Source organism: Oryctolagus cuniculus, chromosome 4 (genome assembly GCF_964237555.1).
Source record: "Oryctolagus cuniculus chromosome 4, mOryCun1.1, whole genome shotgun sequence".
Lineage (NCBI taxonomy): Eukaryota > Metazoa > Chordata > Mammalia > Lagomorpha > Leporidae > Oryctolagus > Oryctolagus cuniculus.
In genome coordinates, this window is record NC_091435.1 from 93,942,017 (window position 1) to 93,963,092 (window position 21,076).

Here is a 21,076-nt window from a genome sequence, read left to right on the forward strand (position 1 = left end):
GTGTGAGAGCAGCCTCTCTCCTTGCCTTCTAGTTAGCTTTTGGGTGCTCTTTACACGCTCGGTTTTGTCTGCTGCATGGGGACAGCCTTTTGGTCCCTGAAGAGTAAGGATCTCCAGAACAGAGGCTTAAACAATCTCCTGAGGATGCTAATGAAGGGGAGGGGGCACCAGAGGGCCTTCGTCTTGAAGCCAAGGAAATACCTTTCTCTTTCTTCTGACATAGGGTCAGTCTGCACCTCTGTCCAAAGGCCGAGCCAGTTCAGGCCTTTCCAGAACTGCCGTGTGGAAAAGCACATAGAGCTTTGGTGAGGCGCAAACGTGTGCAGAAAACAGACCAAAGGTACTGGCTGCTCTGATGAATATTGTTGATAGCTTAAAAAAATAGGAGCTTCTGAAATTTTATAACATACAGTGAAAAATGGTTTGCGCCGTGTGTCCCTCGTTACCAGGGCTTTGGGTTTCAGGCGAAAGCGGGCATGCGGCCCGGCCTCTCTCCTGGGGAGGGAATGGGCCGTGTCACCAGCTGAGCACCTCACCCTCCCGGCACCAGATTCTGAGGGTGGGCTGCAGCCGGCACAGGACTGCCAGGGTTGGCTGTGGTAGCCGGATGGTCAGGACGCAGGGGCTGGAGCTGGACCAGGTGGCTGGGTGAGGCTGGGGCAGGAGAGAAGAGTGTGTACCATGGAGGAGGAGGATGGGTTGGGGAAGGAGAGAATCCCAGCTGGAAGCTGGGTGGCAAGGAACCTGCGTCCGAAGTCTCTGGGGGAATGACCGAGGCTCCCAGGGTGCTGGCTGAGGGCCCAGGAGAGAGTCCGTGAGTTCCACCCAGGGGTCCGTGTGTCCTGTTCGGGTGTCCAGGGACTCGGTCCAGGGTTTGGTTTAGCAGACCAGGAATCTTGGCCCTGAGTCCCCGCAGCCTGTTCAGAAGTCCAGCGCCAGTAGTTCTGGCTGTGACCCTGGAGCTGGTCTCCAGCGATCCGGAAGTCCTGTTTGGGAGCTTGTTTGGTGTGAGGAATAGAGGGGTGCTGCCTGGGACAGCGGCAGTGGGTGGGGCCCGCCTGACACACAGCGTGGGCCCTGCTACGAGCAGCAGGAAGCGCACCTTTCCTCGGAGCAGCTGCTGGAAGCTCATGAAGATGGCACTGGGATCCTTGTGTGCTGTGGTCCTGCTCTGTGGAGGAAGCTGAGGGCAGAAGATGGGCCTGAGGCCAGAGGCCAGGGCCAGCCCTCAGGTCTCCCTCGTCTACACGGGAAGGAGGGGAGCAGCACCCCGGCGTCCTGTCTGGGAGGGAACGCTCCTTGGTGGATCAACTCTTCTACCCTCAAGGTCTCTGGAGTGCCCTGCTTCCCCTCAGGTCCTCTACGCGAACCGAGTCAAAGGACAGTGTCTATGGGTTCTTCGACTGTGGACTTACCTGGGTTCCAAGTAGGCCCTGCAGGGCCCCAAGGAGGAGGCGGACCTGCCCCGAAAGCTGTCCCAGCAGGGAGGAGAGGCAGGTGGGTTCCAGCTGTCGCCGAGCTGCCATCACTGCCTCCAGCAGAAGGGTCGCTGCTCCCAGAATGTCCTGGGCCTTGGTCTGCTCCTGGGAAAGCGACAGATAGAGAAACGTGGACTGCTTCAAAGGGCATTCTAACAGTGGGCGGGGAGCCTGTAGGAGTAGCCAGCAGGATGAATCATAGGAGCTGAGAACCGGACAGGACCAAGGTCCCACCCAGCGCAGGAATTCCTCAGTCTCCCGACAATTGGTCATCAGCCTCTGCTTCAGTAACTCCAGTGTCCGCTAACCCGGTCTCGTCTTACACTTCCAATGTACTGAAAAAAGTTCTCTGTTACTTAGCTGAAGTCTGCCCTATGACAGCCTTTACCTCTTGGTTCTGGTGCTGCGAATCTACCTGCTATAAAATTGTAGGATCATGGGATTTGTCACATAAAGGTGGAGATGAGACTCTATGGTAGTGATCCTCAGAACAAAGGGAAGGGGCTTACTAACGAATGGCAGAGCTGGGACCCCAGGGATCCATAGGCACTGCCTTCTTCTCTGGCCCAGCTGCCTGGGAAGAGCTGAGGCAAGGTGGATTCTAGGCACCGCGAGGGTGGAAGAGCTGACTTACCCACAAGGGCTCCGACTCAGAGGTGTCCTGAGTCCCAGGCCGAAGCACTTCCTGCTGGCCCATGAGACTACCACTTTTCTCCAAGCTAATCAGACAGGTTTTTGATTTTTTTTTTTAACTACTCCTAACATTTCTCCAATCTCTATCTAAGTTGTTCCCTTCTGTACACACATTAGTTTAATGTGGTTCCTCTTTTTTTTTCCCCCAAAGAAATTGTCTATTTAATGAGTACAAATTTCATAAGTACAATGAGTACAAATTTCATAAGTATATAGTGATTCTTGCCATCATACCTGCTCTCCACACCCATTCCCACCTCACCTCCTTCCCCCTCTCCCTTCCCAGTCCCATTCTCCATTGAGAAAAAAACAAACTTCCTTGACAGTCAAGACAACGGCTGTTCAAGTCATTGCTTCTCAAAGTGTCAATTTCTATGGTATTTGTCCCTTTGGGACTGGCTGATTTCACTAAGTATGATGTTTTCCAGATTCAATAGTTTTGTTGAAAATGGCCGGATTTCATTTTTTAAAACTGCTATGTAGTATTCCATAGAGTACCTATCCCATAATTTTTTTATCCAGTCTTCAGTTGATGGGCATTTAGGTTGACTCAATGTGGCTCCTCTTAATAAATTAGCATGTGTCTTGAGGGGGACATCTAGTACTTTGGCCAGTACTTATAAGTGCAATCACTTAGGACAGGGCTCTCTAGGAATATGTCCACCATATGGATATTAACAAAATCTACATCAGGAGCTGGTGTTAAGCTGCTGCCTGTGACATTGGCATCAACATGTCCCAGCTGCCCCCCTTCCAATCCAATTCCCTGCTAGTGCCCCTGGGAAAACAGCAGAGAATGGCCTGAGTGCTTAGGCTCCTGGCACCCACATAGGAGACCTGGATGAAGCTGCTGGCTTGTGACTTGGGCCTGGCCCAGCCCTGGCAATTACAGCCTTTTTGGGGAGTAAACCAGCAGATGGAAGATCTATGTCTCTCTCTCTCTTTCTGTGTAACTCTGCCTTTCAAATAAATAAATTCTTAAAGAATAAACATAAAAATCTACAGCAATCTAGAATTGCTAGCTTCTATTTTTTAAAATCATATTTTAAAATTTTACTTGTTTATTTGGAAGGCAGAGACAGAGACAGACAGAGAGCCTACATCCATTGGATTGCTCCCCAGCTGGTCATAACAGCCAGGGTTGGGCCAGGCTGCATGGAGGAGTCAGGAATTTGACCTGGGTTTCCCATGTGGGTGGCAGGGACCCAAGTACTTGAGCCATCACCTGCTGCCTCCTAAGGTGTACATAAGCAGGAAGGTGGAATTGCAAGAGGAGACAGGACCAAGGACATCTGAATGCAGACATCTGATATGGGATGCAGCGCCTCAGAGGCAGCTTAAACACTGTGTCAAGTGCTGGCTTCTAGCACTGCTAGCTTTTAAAACAGCTGCGTTATTACTGTGACATGCTGGGCCAGCATTGTGGCATAACAGGTTAAGCCTCTGCCTGTGATCCTGGCATCCCATATGGGCACCGATTTGAGTCCTGACTGCTCCATTTCCAATCCAGCTCCCTGATAATGCACCTGGGAAAACACCAGCAGACGGTCCAGGTCCTTGGGCCCCTGTACCCACATGGGAGACTTGGAAGAAGCTCCTTGCTCCTGGCTTCAGCCTGGCCCAACCCTGGCTGTTAACCAGCAGATGGAAGATTCTCTCTCTCTCTCTCTCCTCTCTCTCCTCTCTAATTCTGCCTTTCAAAATATAATTAAAAAAGAAGGTAATTTTTAAATTTTTAAAGGAATTATTGTATTTATTTTAAAGACAGAGTTACAGAGAGAAGTAGAGCTAGAGAGAGAGGTCTTCCATTATGCTGGTTCACTCCCCAAATGACCTCAATGGCCAGAGCTGAGCTGATCCAAAGCCAGGAGCCAGGAGCTTCTTTCGGGTCTCCCACATGGGTGCAGGGGCCCAAGAACTTGGCCATCTTCTGCTTTCCCAGGCCATAGCAGAGCTGGATCGGAAGTCGAGCAGCTGGGACTCGAACCGGTGCCCATATGGGATGCCGGTGTTGCAGTCTGGGGCTTTAACCTGCTGCACCACAGCACCGGCCCCAATTTTTATTTTTAAAGAAACTTATTTGAGAAGCAGAGCCAAATACTTGGAGACAGCTCCCATCACCTGGTTTGCTCCTCAAATGCCAAATGTCGTCAGTGGCTGGGGGTGGGCTGGGGCAGAAGCTGGGAGCTGGGAACTCAGCCCAGGTCTCCCTAACCATCTGAACATCACTGCTGCCTCCCAGGGCCTGCACTGGCAGGAAGCCGAGTCGGGAGGCAGACGAGGGCATTGAAGCCAGGCAGTCCAGTGGGGAGCGTGGACGTCTTCTGTTAGGCAAAATGTCAGTCCATTTAGCTTGTTTTTCCTTTTAGCCATTCAAATTTTGATTCCTTTTTGTTGTTGTTGTTATTATTTTAGTGGTATTTTTCAGCCTTGTATTAATTTTGAATGACAGATCACTCTTATTTCTTGATGCCAACCTAAGAAAACTGATTGGGAATGGATCAAAAGCCATGAGAGATTTCTGTTGGCTTTTCATGGTGTTCAGCTTTGAATCTATTGAACGCTGGGCTTGTAAGCCATCATCTTGTCCATGGACTATCATCATAGCTGAATGAATGTAGATGGGATTAGGGTGCCCAAGCTGAAGATGAGATATTGTTAGGGAGCTCAAGAATTTTGAAGACTCTAGGAAGGAGCAGGGGTGGATAGGACTTAAGGAAGCCAAAGTGAGGGATGCCTTAATTCTTACCGTCTGGGTCTTCCATTCTCCCAAGCTAAAGTCTACAGCAGGCAGCAGGACAGGTGTGGATAAAGGGTTAACGTCTGGGCACTGGCTCTGTTGAGAAAGATTGGTGGGGGGAGAGGGGAGCTGAGATGGGGGGTACGGTGACCCAATGACCAGATGATCTCAATAGTCTTCCATGAATCATAAGTCCAGACTAGAATTTTTACAAGAGGTCTCTGTGGCAAATCAGGATCCTCAGCAGGGAGCGATGATCTTACCAAAGACAATACTGGAAGTGGAGCCAGGTAAGGGAGTGAGAGGGAGCCACGGGAGGGAGCAATCTTACCGGTGAAGTGGATAGAGGGGCTAGTGCTTGGGAGTTCTCACCAGTCTGCCGTGGAGGACATGGGCGTCACGAAGCAGTTTATTTAGGAGTCGGGGGTCACAGGCAGGAGGAGCTGGGCTGGACAGAGTTAGTCTTGCAGTTAGCAGAAGCATGACCACGAGGAGCAACTCTTAGATGAGGAGAGGTGAGATTGAAAGGGGTGGATAAGGAAGAAATCATTGTCGGGTGGTGGCTCAGGAATTCCCACTTAGGACCCAGACCTGAAATGCAGGCCACCTGCTACTTCCTCCAAGGACCCCAGGCTTCCTCAGTCCCTCATCCCACCCCCTCTGCAATATGTCTGCTCTCTGTCCACTCCCCCACCCCTGGCCATGCTCCGACCCGACTCCAGCCCCCGACATGGGCTCTTACCAGTCAGCACCATTCTGGCCAGCGGGTCTGGCTGGAGTGGCTCCCTGAGTGGGGCCTCTCCCCTGAGTCCTTCCTGGGGCCATGGAGCCGGCTGGAGCTCTCGCACTTGGGGGCTGAGTGGGGCGGGGCACAGGTAGGCCAGCAGAGAGGGTCTGGAATCTATGCTGAAAGTGGCAGGAACCATGATAATTCAATCAAGTTTCCAGGGGGAAGTCTGCCAGGCAGGGCGGGGAACAGGTGCTGGGCAGGTAGCACTGAACTGCCCAGAACTGGAGCCTAGATTGCTAACTCTGATGGCTCCCACGTTTGCTGTGGCCTCCCCTTTGTCAGCTCCTCAGTGAGTTTGCCTCTCCCCTAGCTGAGAACAGCAGGACGGGATGTACACACACACACACACACACACACACACACATGCCACCTCTTCATCGACCTCAAGTTCTGAGAAACCTGGGTTGTTAGGTGGGAGAAAATGTGGGGCAGGGAGAGAGCCTGGAAGTCCTGTGGTGCCAGCCTGGAGAAGAGAGTGGCCAGCAGGCTGAAGGGCCAGGAAGGGGACTCAAAAACATGGACAGGCGTGACTGAAGCTTCAGCTTTGTGCAGTGGAGTCGAGGAGGGGAACTAGGTGAAAATGTAACTGGGACTGCTAGAGGTCAGGAATTAGGAGGTGGTGTGGGAGAAATTCACCTCTCATTCTTTCCCCCAGTGATCCCCACACGTAGGACTCCTGGAGTGTCTCTGCACACCAGGTTCTGAAACACCCTGTTATCTGTGGCCCAGAGATGGGCTAACAGTCCTGGGGACTTCCTTCCTGGGGCAAGCAGCCCGGGAACGGGCATCCGCTGAGCAAGGCTAGGTCCACCTTCCATCGTCACCTTACACACCTGCCAACATATCTGTCCCATAGCCTGCACCTGCCTCCCCGCCCCCTCTGCAGACCCTTTCTGGTTTCTCTATAGGACCCCCCACAAGGCTTCCTCCTCCTTTCACAAGTTGTGCAAAGAGGCCAGCACCTGATTCAATATTGGGATTTCCTGTAGGTCTGTCAACATGCACCAGCCCTCCTCCCATTCCTCTCTTCTTGTGCCCTGGCTGGCCCGAGTCAGCTTCCCTGGCTCCAGGATTCAAAACTTTAAGCCAGTAAGGAATGCCAGGAAGGAAGGGAGACTGGGGCTCTGTCCATCTTGGTACCATGCTCCCCAGGCCCTAAATGCACTTCCTGTCTTACATTCTCCCCAGGCCCAGGTCCCTGTTCTCTAGGGTCAGCCAGGACTGTGCTGTGTTCTACTATGTCTGTGATTAGTCCCTCGGAACCCAGTACCCCACCCCCTACCCCTGCTCTGTCCTGCTCCTCCCATTCTGGGAAGGCTCCACTCTTCTCGACAAAGGTCAGTGCCTGTAGGTTCCAGTTTGCCTGCCCCTCCCCCAGCTGCAAGCCCAGTTCCTCTTTCCTGTCCTTCCTACGCTCACCTAACCCCAAACCCTGCTTGTCACTCACCAGGTGGAGAAGGGCTCAAGGACCCAGGTGCACAGCAGGCAGTGCTCTGGGGAGCCGATGGGTAGGAAGACTTGTGGCGTTGGGGCACAGCCTCTCCACGGCAGTGGGGTCACACGCCTGCTCTGGCCACTTCTGCCCAATCAGAGAGCAGGGAGCCACTGGACACTGGCAAAGGCCCCCGGAAGTGACGCCTTCTCCTCCCAGCCGCGCTGGACCCGGAGCCCCTGCCTGGACCATGGTCCACTAGTGGAGCCCAGCTCCTCCACCCACACACACCACAGGAGGATTTGGATAGGGGACTCTGTCTTCTCCTAGGAGATGGGAAGTCTGGGACCTGACAACGGGCAGAGGTGGGAAAGGAGCAGAGGGTTTTTGTTGTTGTTGTTGTTGGGGGTGGGGGGGTGGGGGGAGGAGGATCTGGCAGGACACCTGTGTCCTGGAGGAAGCGGCACAGAGGTCTTGCTTCAGACTGGTGGGTTTTCAGTCCTGGCTATCTACATTTCTTTTCCCTGCACACCACACCTGCTGCTGAAATCCAATCGGCTCTTGCCTTCCCACTTTCCTATAACCCCCTAGGGAGTCCCGTCTTGTCACTCTCCCTTTCCAGGTGGGGATCTGGGTATGGCCTGTGCTACAGGGGTCCTCTTATGGGTCATTTTCTGGCAGAGGGCTTTGGCCAGCTGAGGGGATGGGAACACGAGTAGCGGGTGCTGGGTTGAGCCCGGCTCAGGTCCACTTATCTTGGTGCCCGTGCCCTGCCTTTCTCCCTCTTCCATCTCCTGTCATTCCACATGTGACAAGAGGAATAACCAGGCCCATGTGTCCCTGTCTTAGAAAGACAGCTGCTGGGCCTCCCCTGCAAATACCTCCCTGCTGGCCCCTCTGCCTTTGGCCATGGCTCTGTTCCTTTGCTTTCCCCTCAGTCCTGGTCTCCCCATAGCCCCTGTCCTCAGGGGCCTCCTGGCCTGACCTTGTTCCCGGCACACCCCCTGCCCGCACAGGTTCCTCCCCAGGCTTTCTCCTGTCTTCCTCCCCAGGATGGGGCTGCCTGCGAGGGAGCATGGCCTAGATCCCGGAATTCTCTAGTTCAGCCAGAAGAGATTCCTCCTGAGATTAGGAAGGAGGGTGCTGGGACGGCTGCGGGGATGGTGGGTGTGTGGGGGTGGGAGGGCATGGGGGGGCAGCCACTACCAGGAAAGGGCGTTTGGGGAGTAGGCTGGAGAGGCAGAGGGGCCCGCAGGAGAGGGCAAGAGATGATGGCCGGGTCCACCTGGGAGACGCTGTCACTGGACAGAAGGAGCACCCTGCCTGTCTTGGGAGCACTGCAATGAGAAGACACCTGGGGGCAGTGAGAGAGAGGGTGGTGCTGTGGGCCGGGCTCCAGGGGACATCCGCGGATGGACCTCTCCCGCTCCTTGTCATCCTGAAAGGAAAGTCTTCATCCTTGGGTAGGAGCAGGGTCCTCACCCTGGGACCCTCGGGGCCTCAGGCCCAGCACCCGCCCCTGCCTAGCCGGAGACTCCCGACCTGGGCCTGACATGGACACCTCGGGGTCCGGCCATCCTGTGGCCGCCAGCAGCGGGGGGCTGCAGGCCCGCCTCTCCTCCCCCTCTACGCGCCCCCAGGTCCTTCCCCTCCCCCTCCCCCCTCCGCTCCCCCTTCCCCTCCAGCCCCTCCCTCCTCCCCTGCCCGGTCCCAGCCCCTCCCTCCCCTCCCCCACTCGCGATCCGGGCCGCTGCCGCTGGGCCGGACCCCCCGGGCTCAGCCCGGCCCCTCGCCGAGCCGCCGCCGCCGCCCCGTTTGCTGAGGAGGAGGCCCCCGGCCGGGGCGTCGGGCGCGGGGCATAAAACGGGCCGGAGCCGGCGCCCGGGGCACTCGAAGCCACATACGGCCCGGGTCAGCGCCCGCCCGGCCGCGCTCTTCCCGGCCGCTCCGCCCGCCCCTCCCGGCCCGGCGCCGACTCCGCGGCCGCCCGACGAGCCCCTCGCCGCACTGCCCCGGCCCTGGCCCCGGCCCCCTCCCGCCGCACCGCCCCCGGCCCGGCCCTCCTCCCTCCTCCCGCGCCCGCGCCCTCCTCCCTCCCGCCTCCCCAGCTGTCCCGTTCGCGTCATGCCGAGCCTCCCGGCCCCGCCGGCCCCGCTGCTGCTCCTCGGGCTGCTGCTGCTCGGCCCCCAGCCGGCCCGCGGCGCCGGCCCCGAGCCCCCCGCGCTGCCCATCCGTCCCGAGAAGGAGCCGCTGCCCGTTCGGGGAGCGGCAGGTAGGTGGGCGCCCGGAGGTGGGGGGGTAGACGCGGGCGGGGAGTCGGCTCCGGGCAAGTCCGCGCCCGCCCGGAGGGGCCGGCGGGGCGCAGGTGGCTCGCACGGCGGGCGGCCCGGAGGGGCGGGCGGGGGCTGCGGGGCGCGCGGTGCCAGGGGCCCCCCGGGGCCCGGCGGGCAGCGCCCGGGGCGGGCACCCGGCACGAGCTGGGCAGCGGCCGCCAGCCAAGCCCGTCCCTGCAGGCTGCTCGTTCGGCGGGAAGGTCTATGCCTTGGACGAGACGTGGCACCCGGACCTGGGGGAGCCCTTCGGGGTGATGCGCTGCGTGCTGTGCGCCTGCGAGGCGGTGAGTGGACGCGGCGGCCGCGGCCCGGGCCCTCACGGGTTGGGAAGCGCTGGGCTCCCGAGCCGGCGGCGTGGATTCGGAGCTGGTCCGCACACCCGAGCGTTTGGGGGTGTTGTCCTGGCCGCCCGCCCTGCGGGTCTCAGGTGTTGACTCATTGATCACCCGCCATGCGCGCGGCTCTGCGCCGGCCGCGTCTCCCCTGTCACTTAACTTAAAACTCTGCTAGAGGGATCCAGTTCTTTTCCCAGATGGGGAAGGCAAGGCCCAGAGAGGTTAGGTAACTTGCGTAGGGCCACGCAGCCTGGAAGTGCGCGCCGTCCTTGCCGCGCTGCGCCGGCTCGCTCCCCTTGGTCATCGAGAACTGACTTGCTTGTCCCGTTTTCTCCCCGAGCAGCCTCAGTGGGCTCGCCGTGCCAGGGGCCCTGGCAGAGTCAGCTGCAAGAACATCAAGCCCGAGTGCCCAGCCCTGGCCTGCGGGCAGCCGAGGCAGCTACCGGGACACTGCTGCCAGACCTGCCCCCAGGGTAAGGCCTGCTCCGCAGGCGGCAGCGATCCCAGGTCCTGGGCCACTTGTTTCGGGGCAGCTCGCCCAGCGCGCGCTGAAGGCGGTGTCCCTTAACCCTGGCACAGAACGCAGCGGTGCTGAGCGGCAGCCACCGGGCCTGTCCTTTGAGTATCCGCGGGACCCCGAACACCGCAGTTACAGCGACCGCGGGGAACCGGGCTCGGAGGATCGGGCGCGCGGTGAAGGCCACACTGGTAGGCGGGGCCCGGGGTAGGGTCGTGAGGAGGCCGTATCGCCAGCGGCAGCTGACAGTGCTCAGTCCATCTTTCCTCCCGGTGCAGACTTTGTGGCGCTGCTGACAGGGACGAGGTCGCAGGCGGTGGCACGTGCCCGGGTCTCACTGCTGCGCTCCAGCCTGCGTTTCTCCATCTCCTACCGGCGGTGAGGGGAGGGGGTGGGGAGGAGGAGATGAAGGAGAACAGGAGGTGGGGGGGCTGGGCCACCCGGCTCACCTGCCCTCTCCTCTCCAGACTGGACCGGCCCACCAGGGTGCGCTTCTCTGACCCCACTGGCAGCGTCCTGTTTGAACACCCCGCAGCCCCCACTCAGGACGGCCTGGTGAGATGATACCACTCATGAGTGCTTGCCTGGTCTGGGTGCTGTGCTGAGAGCGCGTGCCCTGCTGCCTCCTCTGGTCTCCGCGAGAGCCCAGAGCGAGAAAGATGCCCATTTTATAGACGAGGGATTTGTTCAAGGTCACGCAGTTAGGGAGTGGTAGAGCCAGGACCTGAACCCCAGCATCAGGTTCCTGGGCCCCTTCCTAAGCTTCTTAGGGGGGCTCTGGGGGCTCCTCTCCACAGACCTTCCTCTCCAGGCCGGGGCCTTGGGGCTGGCCTGTGTGCGTCCTGAGCGCAGGGCCTCTTGTCTCGATGCTCCAGGTCTGTGGGGTGTGGCGGGCAGTGCCTCGGTTGTCTCTGCGGCTCCTCAGGGCAGAACAGTTGCATGTGGCACTCGTGACACCCACTCACCCTTCAGGGGAGGTCTGGGGGCCTCTGATCCGGCACCGGGCCCTGGCTGCAGGTAAGGGGAGCCAATGGCCCCTGGGTGTGCAAGTCTGAGTCCCAAGGTGGGTGGGCCGAGGGGAGGATTTTCTGGTGGCCTCTCATGGCCCTCGCTCCCGCAGAGACCTTCAGCGCCATCCTGACTTTGGAGGGCCCCCAGCAGCCGGGTGTAGGGGGAGTCACTCTGCTGACGCTCAGCGACACAGAAGACTCCTTGCATTTTTTGCTGCTCTTCAGGGGGCTGCTGGACCCCAGGAATGGGGGTAAGCGGGCTGGGGAGGAGAGAGGGAGCAGAGGAGGGGAGCACCTTTCCCAGAGGAAGGGCCACACGTGCGACTGTTGCAGGGCCGTCCCGGGTTCCCTTGAGGCTCCAGATTCTACACCAGGGGCAGCTGCTGCGAGAGCTCCAGGCCAATGGCTCAGCCCAGGTATGTGAGGTTGTGCCTCGGCTGCTGCCAGCTCTGGCTTCTTGCTGGTGCCCACCGCGCCCTGCTCTGTCCCCAGGAGCCGGGCTTCGCCGAGGTGCTGCCCGACCTGACAGCACAGGAGATGGACTGGCTAGTGCAGGGAGAGCTGCAGATGGCTCTGGCGAGGACAGCTGGGCCGGAGCTGCGCATCAGTGGGCACATTGCTGCCAGGCAGAGCTGCGATGGTGAGGCAGGGTGGGGCTAGCACCCGCAGACGTGCCAGGGAAGGGACCAGGATGGATGTGGGAAAGATCCTGGGGGCCAGGGCTATGAGTGACGGTGCAGCAGCCCTGCTACAACCTGTCTTGCAGTCCTGCAAAGTGTCCTTTGTGGAGCTGATGCCCTGACTCCTGTCCAGACTGGGGCTGCTGGCTCAGCCAGCCTCACACTGCTAGGAAATGGCTCTCTGATCTATCAGGTAAGAGGGGCTGTAGGGGGAGAGGAGGGTAGCAGGGAAGGGCCTGGACCTGCGATGGTTCAGGTCCTGGGCTTTCAGCGTCACTCTACTTAATTTGCCTTCCTCCAACCCTGCCCATCAGGTGCAGGTTGTAGGTACAAGCAGTGAGGTGGTGGCCATGACACTGGAGACCAAGCCTCAGCGAAGGAACCAGCGCACTGTGCTGTGCCACATGGCTGTGCTCCGCACAGGGGGACATATGGTGAGGGCCCCAGGGCCCATGTGCAGGGATGCCAGTGTGGGCTGGGGGAGGCTAGGTTGCATGAGCAGGGATGTTCAGTCTCCTTCACTCGCTCAGGGCTTCTCTCCCTGATTCATTTGTTCATCTGACACATTTTTAGTGAGCTCTAGACTAGGGGCTGGAGTGCATGGAAAATCAGATGTGGCCCTGTCCTCAGTGAGCTCACCCTCGAGTGGGAGAAAGTAGACAGGAGAGTAGTGCAGTCGCCCAGGTCATGCTGAGTGCGAGGGCACTGGCTGCTTCCGCTTGGGTCCTTCCACGTGCCAGCTGCTGTCCTGGTGGCCTTTCCTATGTTTCTGGCCTTCACAGTACCCGTTTCATAGCTGAGGGAGGGAAGGCTCAGAGAGCTGAAACTCTTCAAGGCTGTTACATATCTAGGAGGCGCTGGAAGGCGGGCCTGCGAGGTTCTGGTCCCGCATTCCTGGGGTGTGAAAGCGTGCATGGGTGTAGCGAAGGCTGCAGAACCTTGGGCTGATGGAAAAGCTGAGGGGCCTCATCCTTCCCCATCCCCCAACCTCCCAGACTGCGGGTGTCTGCCCTGGGCTGGGTGCCCGAGGGGCGCACATGCTGCTGCAGAACGAGCTGTTCCTGAACGTGGGCACCAAGGACTTCCCGGACGGCGAGCTGCGGGGGCACGTGGCTACCTTGCCCTACAGTGGACACAGCGCCCGCCATGAGAGTGAGTGCCCCGGGGGTCTGCCTGCTCTTTGACGTCCTCTGACCTGTGACTCAAGCATGTGAGAGATGGTGGCAGAGGTCAGACCTGGTGCGTGTTTCTTTGTGCCTGAGCTCCGGCTTGGCCTCTGGAGAAGGTGGGGACTCCGGCAGACTGCTTGTTGCCTGGTGCAGGGTCTAAGACTTGCTGCTTCCCAGGCCCTGGGCCTGTGGACGGCGCCTTCCAGCTCATGGAGTCTGTGTTGGGGGAGATGGGGTGTGCTGGGACCGAGGGGCTTCTCTGGGCCGCCTTCTCATCTGTCACTTCTCTGTCTGGACCCAGCACTGCCTGTGCCCCTGGCAGGAGCCCTGGTGTTGCCCCCTGTGCAGAGCCAGGCAGCTGGGCATGCCTGGCTCTCCCTGGATGCCCACTGTCACCTGCACTATGAAGTGCTGCTGGCTGGGCTTGGTGGCTCAGAGCAGGGCACCGTCACTGCCCACCTCCTCGGGCCTCCTGGGATGCCAGGACCCCGGCGGCTGCTGAAGGGATTCTACGGCCCAGAGGTGAGGACGTGATGGTAGCATGAGGCTTGGAAAATTTCTGATTTTGAGCTTGAAGGGCCTGTGGTGGGGGAAGCAGAGAGCGGGGCAGCCTGGGATTGCGGAGCTGGCATGGGCTCAGCAATCAGACAGACCTGGGTATGGACCTGCCTCTGCCTCTGCTTATCCACTCTCCTTTCTATGCCCTCCTCCTGCGGCTTCCTTGGGTACTATGTGCTATTCTGTGGGAGGCGTTGCTCTGGACTTGGACCTCAGAGCCCCACTCAGTCTGGAGGGGCTTGGCCACCCTAGGGAGAGCTTATTTAATCTCCCTGGGCTGTTTCTTCACTTGCTAATGGTGGTGGTCGTAGGGGAACAGGAGGCGGGCCCTTCCGTATCTTGTTCCATCCCTCCCTCTGCAGGCCCAGGGCGTGGTAAAGGACCTGGAGCCTGAGCTGCTGCGGCACCTGGCTCAGGGCACTGCCTCCCTGTTGATCTCCACCAAGGGGAGTCCCCGAGGGGAGCTTCGGGGGCAGGTAGGAGTTCTGTGGGGATGACATGTGGCTGGCATGTGGCTGGGTCCTGGCAGCGGTGGCTTGCTGCCTCTAAACCCTGGGGGTGGGGGTATCAGCCTCCCTGGCTGTGGGAAGGACCATGCCAGAGAAGGTCCATGGGCGGACTGCAGCCCACAGCCCTGTCCCTGGTGGCTGGATAGATCTCTGTGGCTAAATACACCCTCCCAGGGCACCATGGGGTTTTGGGGGCAGGGGTATGGCCTGGGGGCTGTCTGGCTGCCACTGGTGGAGACTCAAGGGGCGGGGGCCCTGCGCTACCTCAGTAGGCCTCTCCTCCCAGGTACACATCGCCAATCACTGCGAGGTGGGTGGCCTGCGTCTGGCTGCAGCCGGGGCCGAGGGTGTGCAGACACCTGGGGCTCCGGATGCAGCGGCAGTGGCAGCTGCATTGCCAGCACCACCCCCTGTGTCTGGTCCTGAGGTCCCAGCACCCGCCAAATCTGGTGGTCCTGTGCGGCCCCGAGACCCCAACATGTGCTTCTTCGAGGGGCAGCAGCGTCCTCATGGGGCACGCTGGGCGCCCAACTATGACCCGCTCTGCTCCCTCTGCACCTGCCAGGTAGGAGGCCCTACAAGGTAAACTGGGTCCCAGTGTCTAGGGCAAGGGACCCCCTCAAGCCCCTGCCTCTCTGTGCAGAGACGGACAGTGATCTGTGACCCTGTAGTGTGCCCACCACCCAGCTGCTCCCAGCCGGTACAGGTGCTGGACCAGTGCTGCCCCGTGTGCCCGGGTGAGTTTCCTGCAGGAAAGGAGAGGGTAGTAGAGGCATCAGCCTGGTGGGGGATGGGCCTTCGAGGGAGGACTGGACCGGTGGGGTCACTCTCTGCCTTCACCATTTCTGTGGCTCCACAGAGAAACAAGATGTCAGAGAGCTGCCAGGGCTGCCTAGGAGCCGGGACCCGGGAGAGGGTGAGCTGGAAGGGTGCGTGCAGGAGTGGGAGGAGCCAGAGGAGCCACTGGATTGGAGCAGGACGGGGACAGTTAAGGGGTGGGGCTGACACCTGCAAGCCTCATCAGTGTTACTGATCCATGGGTAGGGTAGGCCCTGGGGTTAGGCTGGCGTGGGTGCCTGAGGCTCAGGTCTTGTTTGTGGACCCAGCTGATGAGCTCAGGACTAATGGCATCTGGGCACTGTCCCCCTCCCAACCCTCCAGGCTGCTATTTTGATGGTGACCGGAGCTGGCGGGCAGCGGGTACCCGGTGGCACCCCGTCGTGCCCCCCTTTGGCTTAATTAAGTGTGCTGTCTGCACCTGCAAGGTATGGCCACCCAAGCTTTTCTGGTGCCATAACCCAGCCGGCTCTGCAGAGATGGGGAGGGGGCTGCCAGGAGAGGGGAGCCCATGCTTGGCCTGGAAAAAATATGGGCAAAGTCCCCTAGGCTCTGAGAGTTGGCTTCCTGTTGGGCCAGGGAAATAGGGGCGCTGGGTGTGAGTCCTGCTCTGCCAGTGGAGCAGCCCCACGTGACCCAGGCATCTTCCATTCCTCCCCAGAGCAGGTGCAGTGGCACCTGCCAGGCGGGGTTACAGTGGGGACTGAGCTGAGATGGGCAAAGCCGGGCCAGGCCTCTGGGGCACCTGAGGTGGGGAAAGGAGAGGAGAGAAGCAGGAGGCTCTGAGCTGCCCTCCCTCCTGACACCCCTCACTCCACGGATCCCTACAGGGGGGCACTGGAGAGGTGCACTGTGAGAAGGTGCAGTGTCCCCGGCTGGCCTGTGCCCAGCCTGTTCGCGCCAACCCCACAGACTGCTGTAAACAGTGTCCAGGTGAGAGGGGAGCAAGGAGGCCCGACCTTTGGAGTTGGGGCGGGCCTTGTCCTGGCTGAGGGTGGAGAGGGGGGCTTCCCAGCCAGTTCAGCCTGTGTTGAGTGCTGCTTTGTGCCTAGCCTGGAGCCAGGGCTCTCCATGCAGTGCAAAGAATGTGGGGTTCTAGAGCCTGCCCTATCCATCTGTCTGTCCATCCATCCATCCACCCGCCCACCCACCCATCCATCCATCCACCCATCCACCTTTCCTCCCTCCATCCATGTGTATCCCCTGCTCGGTGCCAGACACTGCTAGGTGCTGGGGACTCAGAGAAAGAAAACCTGGTTGGTCTCTCGGGCTGACCCCTTTCTGTTTCGTTCTCAACAGTGGGATCAGGGGCCCGCACCCAGTTGGGGGACCCCATGCAGGCCGACGGGCCCCGGGGCTGCCGTTTTGCAGGGCAGTGGTTCCCAGAGAGCCAGAGCTGGCACCCATCGGTGCCCCCCTTTGGAGAGATGAGCTGTATCACCTGCAGATGCGGGGTGAGTGGGGAGAGGGTCTGTGTGACACGGGCCCCGGGGCCTGGCCTGGAATCGGAAGACCTTTCTAGGCAAGCTTCCCTGCAGAGGCTGAAGGCCATCCTCAGTGTCTGCTCTGCCCCACCCCAGGCAGGGGTGCCCCACTGCGAGCGGGACGACTGTTCACTGCCGCTGGCCTGTGGCTCCGGGAAGGAGAGTCGGTGCTGCTCCCACTGCACACCCCGGGGGTGTAAGTGAGGGATTTGGGGGTGGGGTGAGGGAGCCCCAGGAGCAGTGCAATCTGCTTCCCAAATACCACTCCAGCCCACTCTGTCAGCACCTTGTGGAGTTGATATTTAGTTCCTTTCCTTTCCTTTCCTTTCTTTTCCTTTTCTTTTTTCTTTTCTTTTCTTTTTTTAAAATATTTATTTATTTATTTGAAAGGCAATGTTACAGAGAAGGAGAGACAGAGAGGTCTTCCATCTGCTGGTGCACTCCCCAAATGGCTTCAATGGCCGGGGCTGGGCCAGGCTGAAGCCAGGAGCCAGGAGCTTTATCCGGGTCTCCCATGGGTGCAGGGGCCCAAGTGCTGGGGTCATCTCCTGCTGCATTCCCATGCACATTAGCCAGGAGCTGGATTGGAACCGGCATGCCCATATGGGATGCTGGCACAGCAGATGGCAACAGCCTAACCTGCTACGCCACAGTGCCAGCCCTAGTTCCTTTTCTTTAAAATGAGATTTCTGAAGCTCAGAAGAATTAGGCAAGACTGAGGTCACACAGCTTAGAAAACTGTGACCTGTCTTGGCCTCAGAGCAGAGGTGCCCTGCTCTGCCCTGCATGCCTGCCTGTTCCCTCTCTCTTCCTCCCACATTGGTTCCCTCTGTCTCCAGCAGCCCCAGAGACCAGGACTGTTCCGGAACTTGAGAAAGCAGCCGAAGGCTCCTAGGGAATGGCCGGAAGCTGCATGACCAAGAGGACTGGGCCTGAGCTGGGGGAAGGGGCGGCGCCGTGGACCCCGCGTTCTCCTTTGCGGAAACCCAGTGCCTTTGGCTCCTCCGACCTGCCTCTTCTGCCCACCCCACTACCTCTGGGCACCACCTCCACGGGGGGCGAGCAGCCAGACCAGGCCCAGGCCGTCTCCACCCCGACTGCTGGCCTGCCCACCCTGGCCTGTGCCCTGAAGCCCAACCCCTTTCCTTTTGTACATAATGTCACTGGCTTATCGGGAGTTTAATTTATCCTCACTCAGCACCAAGGGTCACCCCCTTCTCCCCACTCCACTCCTGCTGCCCCTGAGCTGAGCAGAGTCATTGCTGGAGAGTCGTGTATTTATTAAAACATTCTGTTTTTCAGTCTTTGCGCCTGAGGTCGGCTCTGTGTGGCCAGGGTCTGGTGGGAGGGGCGGGGAGCTCTGGCTCCAGGGGCTTCCTGCAGCCCTAGGGGGGTGGAGGAGACTGGATGGGGTGCAGTTGGCCCTCTTGCCTGCGTTCTGCACGGGCGCTTGGGACTGTGCTGGAGACAGGCTAGGGCCTCGGGCCTCAGGCCACCTGCGGCAGGGTGCAGACTCCAGCGTCATTACCCGCATGGCTGGCATTCTTGCTGACTCCATGTTTGAAGTCGCTCCAGAGAGAGAAACAGAAGTGGTGCCAGCCTCTCCGTCTTTGTCCAAAGGCAGGCAAACACTTTCCTTTTATTCTTCTTTCCTGGAAACGAGTTGTGTTCTGGACCCGTTCTGGGTCCAGAGAGGCTGGAGTCAGCTCCTGTGTAGCCCTTGGCTGAGCCTGTCTTGATGTGAAGCAAGCCCTCCTCCTGTCCCCGCTTCTCCACCCCTCCCATTCCTGCGGGCTCCACGGGCTCCAGGGGAGTGAGAGAACAAGGGCAGCTCATGTACCTGCAGACCTGTCGCTGTGCACTGAACCTGGGATCTGGTGATGGCCGGGGCAGGGAAAGTGGCCAAGCCTTGCTTAGCAGGCAGGCGGGATGTGGGGAAGGAGTTACCGCCTCAGGCGGGCGAAGCCCGAGGCCCCCAGCCGTGAGCTAGCTGAGTCCCTGAATTTCTGTGAACCTGTCTCCCCTCTGTGAAACAGACACCAGCTCCCTCTCAGGGCTCAGTCAGAACCTGCGCCTTACACAGCTCAGGGCCTAGCATGCTTTAGTTGGAAATGGTGCTCCAGCTGAGGAGGGACCACAAACTTTTTTTTTGACAGGCAGAGTTAGACAGTGAGAGAGAGACAGAGAGAAAGGTCTTCCTTTTTCCGTTGGTTCACCCCCCAAATGGCTGCTGCAGCCGGCACAGCGCGCTGATCTGGTGCTTCCCCCTGGTCTCCCATGTGCGTGCAGGGCCCAAGCACTTGGGCCATCCTCCACTGCACTCCTGGGCCACAGCAGAGAGCTGGCCTGGAAGAGGGGCAACCAGGACAGAATCCGGCGCCCCGACCGGGGCTAGAACCTGGAGTGCCGGCTGCAGGCGGAGGATTAGCCTAGTGAGCCGTGGCGCCAGCCAGGACCACAAACTTTTTTTTTTTTTTTTTTTTTTTTGACAGGCAGAGTGGACAGTGAGAGAGAGAGAGACAGAGAGAAAGGTCTTCCTTTGCCGTTGGTTCACCCTCCAATGGCCGCCGCGGCCAGCGCGATGCGACCGGCGCACCGCGCTGATCCGATGGCAGGAGCCAGGAGCCAGGTGCTTTTCCTGGTCTCCCATGGGGTGCAGGGCCCAAGCACCTGGGCCATCCTCCACTGCACTCTCGGGCCACAGCAGAGAGCTGGCCTGGAAGAGGGGCAACCGGGACAGAATCTGGCGCCCCGACCGGGACTAGAACCCGGTGTGCCGGCGCCGCTAGGCGGAGGATTAGCCTAGTGAGCCGCGGCGCCGGCCCAGGACCACAAACTTTTAAAAAATTATTTGTTTGAGAGTTAGAGGGACACAGACAGACAGAGGTCTCATCTGCTGGTTCAATCCCCAAATGCCTGCAAGGGTCAGGACTGGACTGGACCAAGAACCAGGAACTCAATCCAGGTCTCCCAAGTGGGTGGTGGGGACCCAGCTGTTTGAGCCATCCCCTGCTACCTCGCAGGGTGTGCAGTGGCAGAAAGCTGGAATCGGGAGCGAGGGCTGGGACTCAGACCCAGGCACTCTGAGAACTGCCAGACCACACACCTGGCCCTGGAGGTGCCCTCTCTGGGGCTGGGCTGCAGCGAAAGGCAGGGAGTAATGTGGGGTGGAGCGTGGTGGTGGCTGCTGTTACATTTGGCCTGATCTCCTGGATCACGGGGGACTGAGCGGCCAGGCTCAGGGTAAAGGGGATGACTGCCTTGGGCCAGAGCCCTGGCTGTGAGCAGGAGGATGGTGAAGGCCAGATAGGGATGAAAAAGCAGGCGTCAGCCTGGGGCTCAGCACTGGGAACGGAGCACAGCAGCAGGTGCGACGTGATGGAGGATTTGGCCTGGAGATGGGAGCACTGACAGGCTTGTCCTCCCTGGTGCAGGCGCTGCTGGGAAGTCTGCGTCTTAGATTTAACTGTGCTTGTTTCCGATGCTCACAAGGCTAGGGGCGGGGAAGAGGTAGCGAGCGAGCCGGACGCTGGCAGTGCCCCACGGGCTGGCTCCAAAGGTCCCCAGGAGAGTTCAGAGCGGGCCTCCGTGGATGTAGCTGAGCGAGTGCATGTGCCACTCATGAAGCAGAGCAGAGCAGAGCAGAGCACTGTCTGTCCTCTGCAGGTGGGAGGCCTTGAAACACCTTTGCTGTGCTAGCCTGCCTTCCCACCAAAGCTGACCAGTCCCCAGGCTCCGTCTGAGCACCAAGGGAGGTGGTGCGGTGACCCAGGAAGGCCTGCCTGGGCAGCTGGGGAGGGACTGCTTGTGACTTCTTGGAAGCCCTGGCACACAGGGACCTCCAGAGGGCACCCCATCCATTCCCCGTTAGGTAACGGCACAGCCAACAGAGAACCCTTTCCAAAGCAAAGCAAGCCAAAAAGAACTAGAACAGCAACAACAAAAGCCAAGGAGGGGCCCGTTTTTCTGGGTAGAGGATTTTGCTGTCTCCAAACAGTTCCTGGTAGGATCGCAAACTTGGTCTCTGCTGCTGACTACAGTGAGACCTTGCACTGAGACGTCTTTGACGGTCTCTCCAGGCCTCTCCAGCAGAAACAGCCAGAAGGTCACACACAGAGGCTCTGCTTTGCTGGAGAGATGGCAAGAAGACTCCTCCACATCCAGCCCTCGTCTTGGCCGTGTTCCACTCTGGGACCAGTGTGTATGCATTCCTGCGGTGCCCTTTCCCGCTTTTCCTATGCCAAGTCCGGATGCGCTCTGCCAGGTGATGAAAGCCACCTGTTCAGGACTATGGCATGGTGCACGGCCAGCAGCCCTCAGTTCATTTCTGGCCAAGTCCCCGGAGCAGTGACTGTGCAGGTTTTTGAATATAAGTGACTTATGGCAGGGACTTAAGAACGGTAGTTTTCAAACCGTGGCCATGGACATGGGAAAGGGCCACTGGCCAGAGGGAGAGATGGGGGCTGTGGTGGCTGGACTGACCTGGGGAACCTCCTGCCAGTGGGGAGTCC

General features: G+C 59.3%; 2 protein-coding genes across 8 annotated transcripts; one reads left to right on the top strand and one right to left on the bottom strand.

Annotated features, from left to right (window-relative positions):
* Positions 1–341: 341 nt before the first annotated feature.
* THPO (thrombopoietin) lies at positions 342–7,308 on the bottom strand. Of its 5 annotated transcripts, XM_051818854.2 has the most exons (7): positions 7,149–7,281; positions 5,654–5,817; positions 5,284–5,411; positions 4,921–5,007; positions 1,416–1,583; positions 1,103–1,183; positions 342–986 (listed from the first exon to the last, which is right to left on the bottom strand). In XM_051818854.2, exons 2-7 carry the CDS (start codon positions 5,664–5,666, stop codon positions 612–614), a joined length of 852 nt encoding a protein of 283 aa, XP_051674814.1. In that variant the 5' UTR covers positions 5,667–5,817; positions 7,149–7,281; the 3' UTR covers positions 342–611. The 5 variants fall into 5 exon arrangements, with proteins under 5 accessions (XP_051674814.1, XP_017202442.1, XP_008264813.1 ...); XM_017346953.3 differs by having other exon boundaries at positions 342–1,183; positions 7,149–7,308; XM_008266591.4 differs by having other exon boundaries at positions 342–1,171; positions 5,284–5,359; positions 7,149–7,286.
* A 1,826-nt stretch (positions 7,309–9,134) lies between these two features.
* CHRD (chordin) lies at positions 9,135–17,869 on the top strand. Of its 3 annotated transcripts, none has more exons than XM_051818844.2 (23): positions 9,136–9,405; positions 9,647–9,750; positions 10,145–10,274; positions 10,381–10,509; positions 10,597–10,696; positions 10,786–10,873; positions 11,194–11,335; positions 11,439–11,579; positions 11,662–11,744; positions 11,821–11,968; positions 12,095–12,201; positions 12,323–12,442; positions 13,004–13,160; positions 13,479–13,699; positions 14,098–14,211; positions 14,531–14,809; positions 14,888–14,981; positions 15,104–15,160; positions 15,406–15,509; positions 15,912–16,014; positions 16,381–16,535; positions 16,662–16,761; positions 17,405–17,869. In XM_051818844.2, the coding sequence occupies exons 1-23, from the start codon at positions 9,258–9,260 to the stop codon at positions 17,458–17,460; spliced, it is 2,880 nt and encodes a 959-aa protein (XP_051674804.2). In that variant the 5' UTR covers positions 9,136–9,257; the 3' UTR covers positions 17,461–17,869. The 3 variants fall into 3 exon arrangements, 2 of the variants coding, with proteins under 2 accessions (XP_051674804.2, XP_051674805.2); XM_051818845.2 differs by having other exon boundaries at positions 17,408–17,869; XR_007908820.2 differs by lacking the exons at positions 16,381–16,535; positions 16,662–16,761; positions 17,405–17,869 and having other exon boundaries at positions 9,135–9,405; positions 15,104–15,173.
* Positions 17,870–21,076: the final 3,207 nt, after the last annotated feature.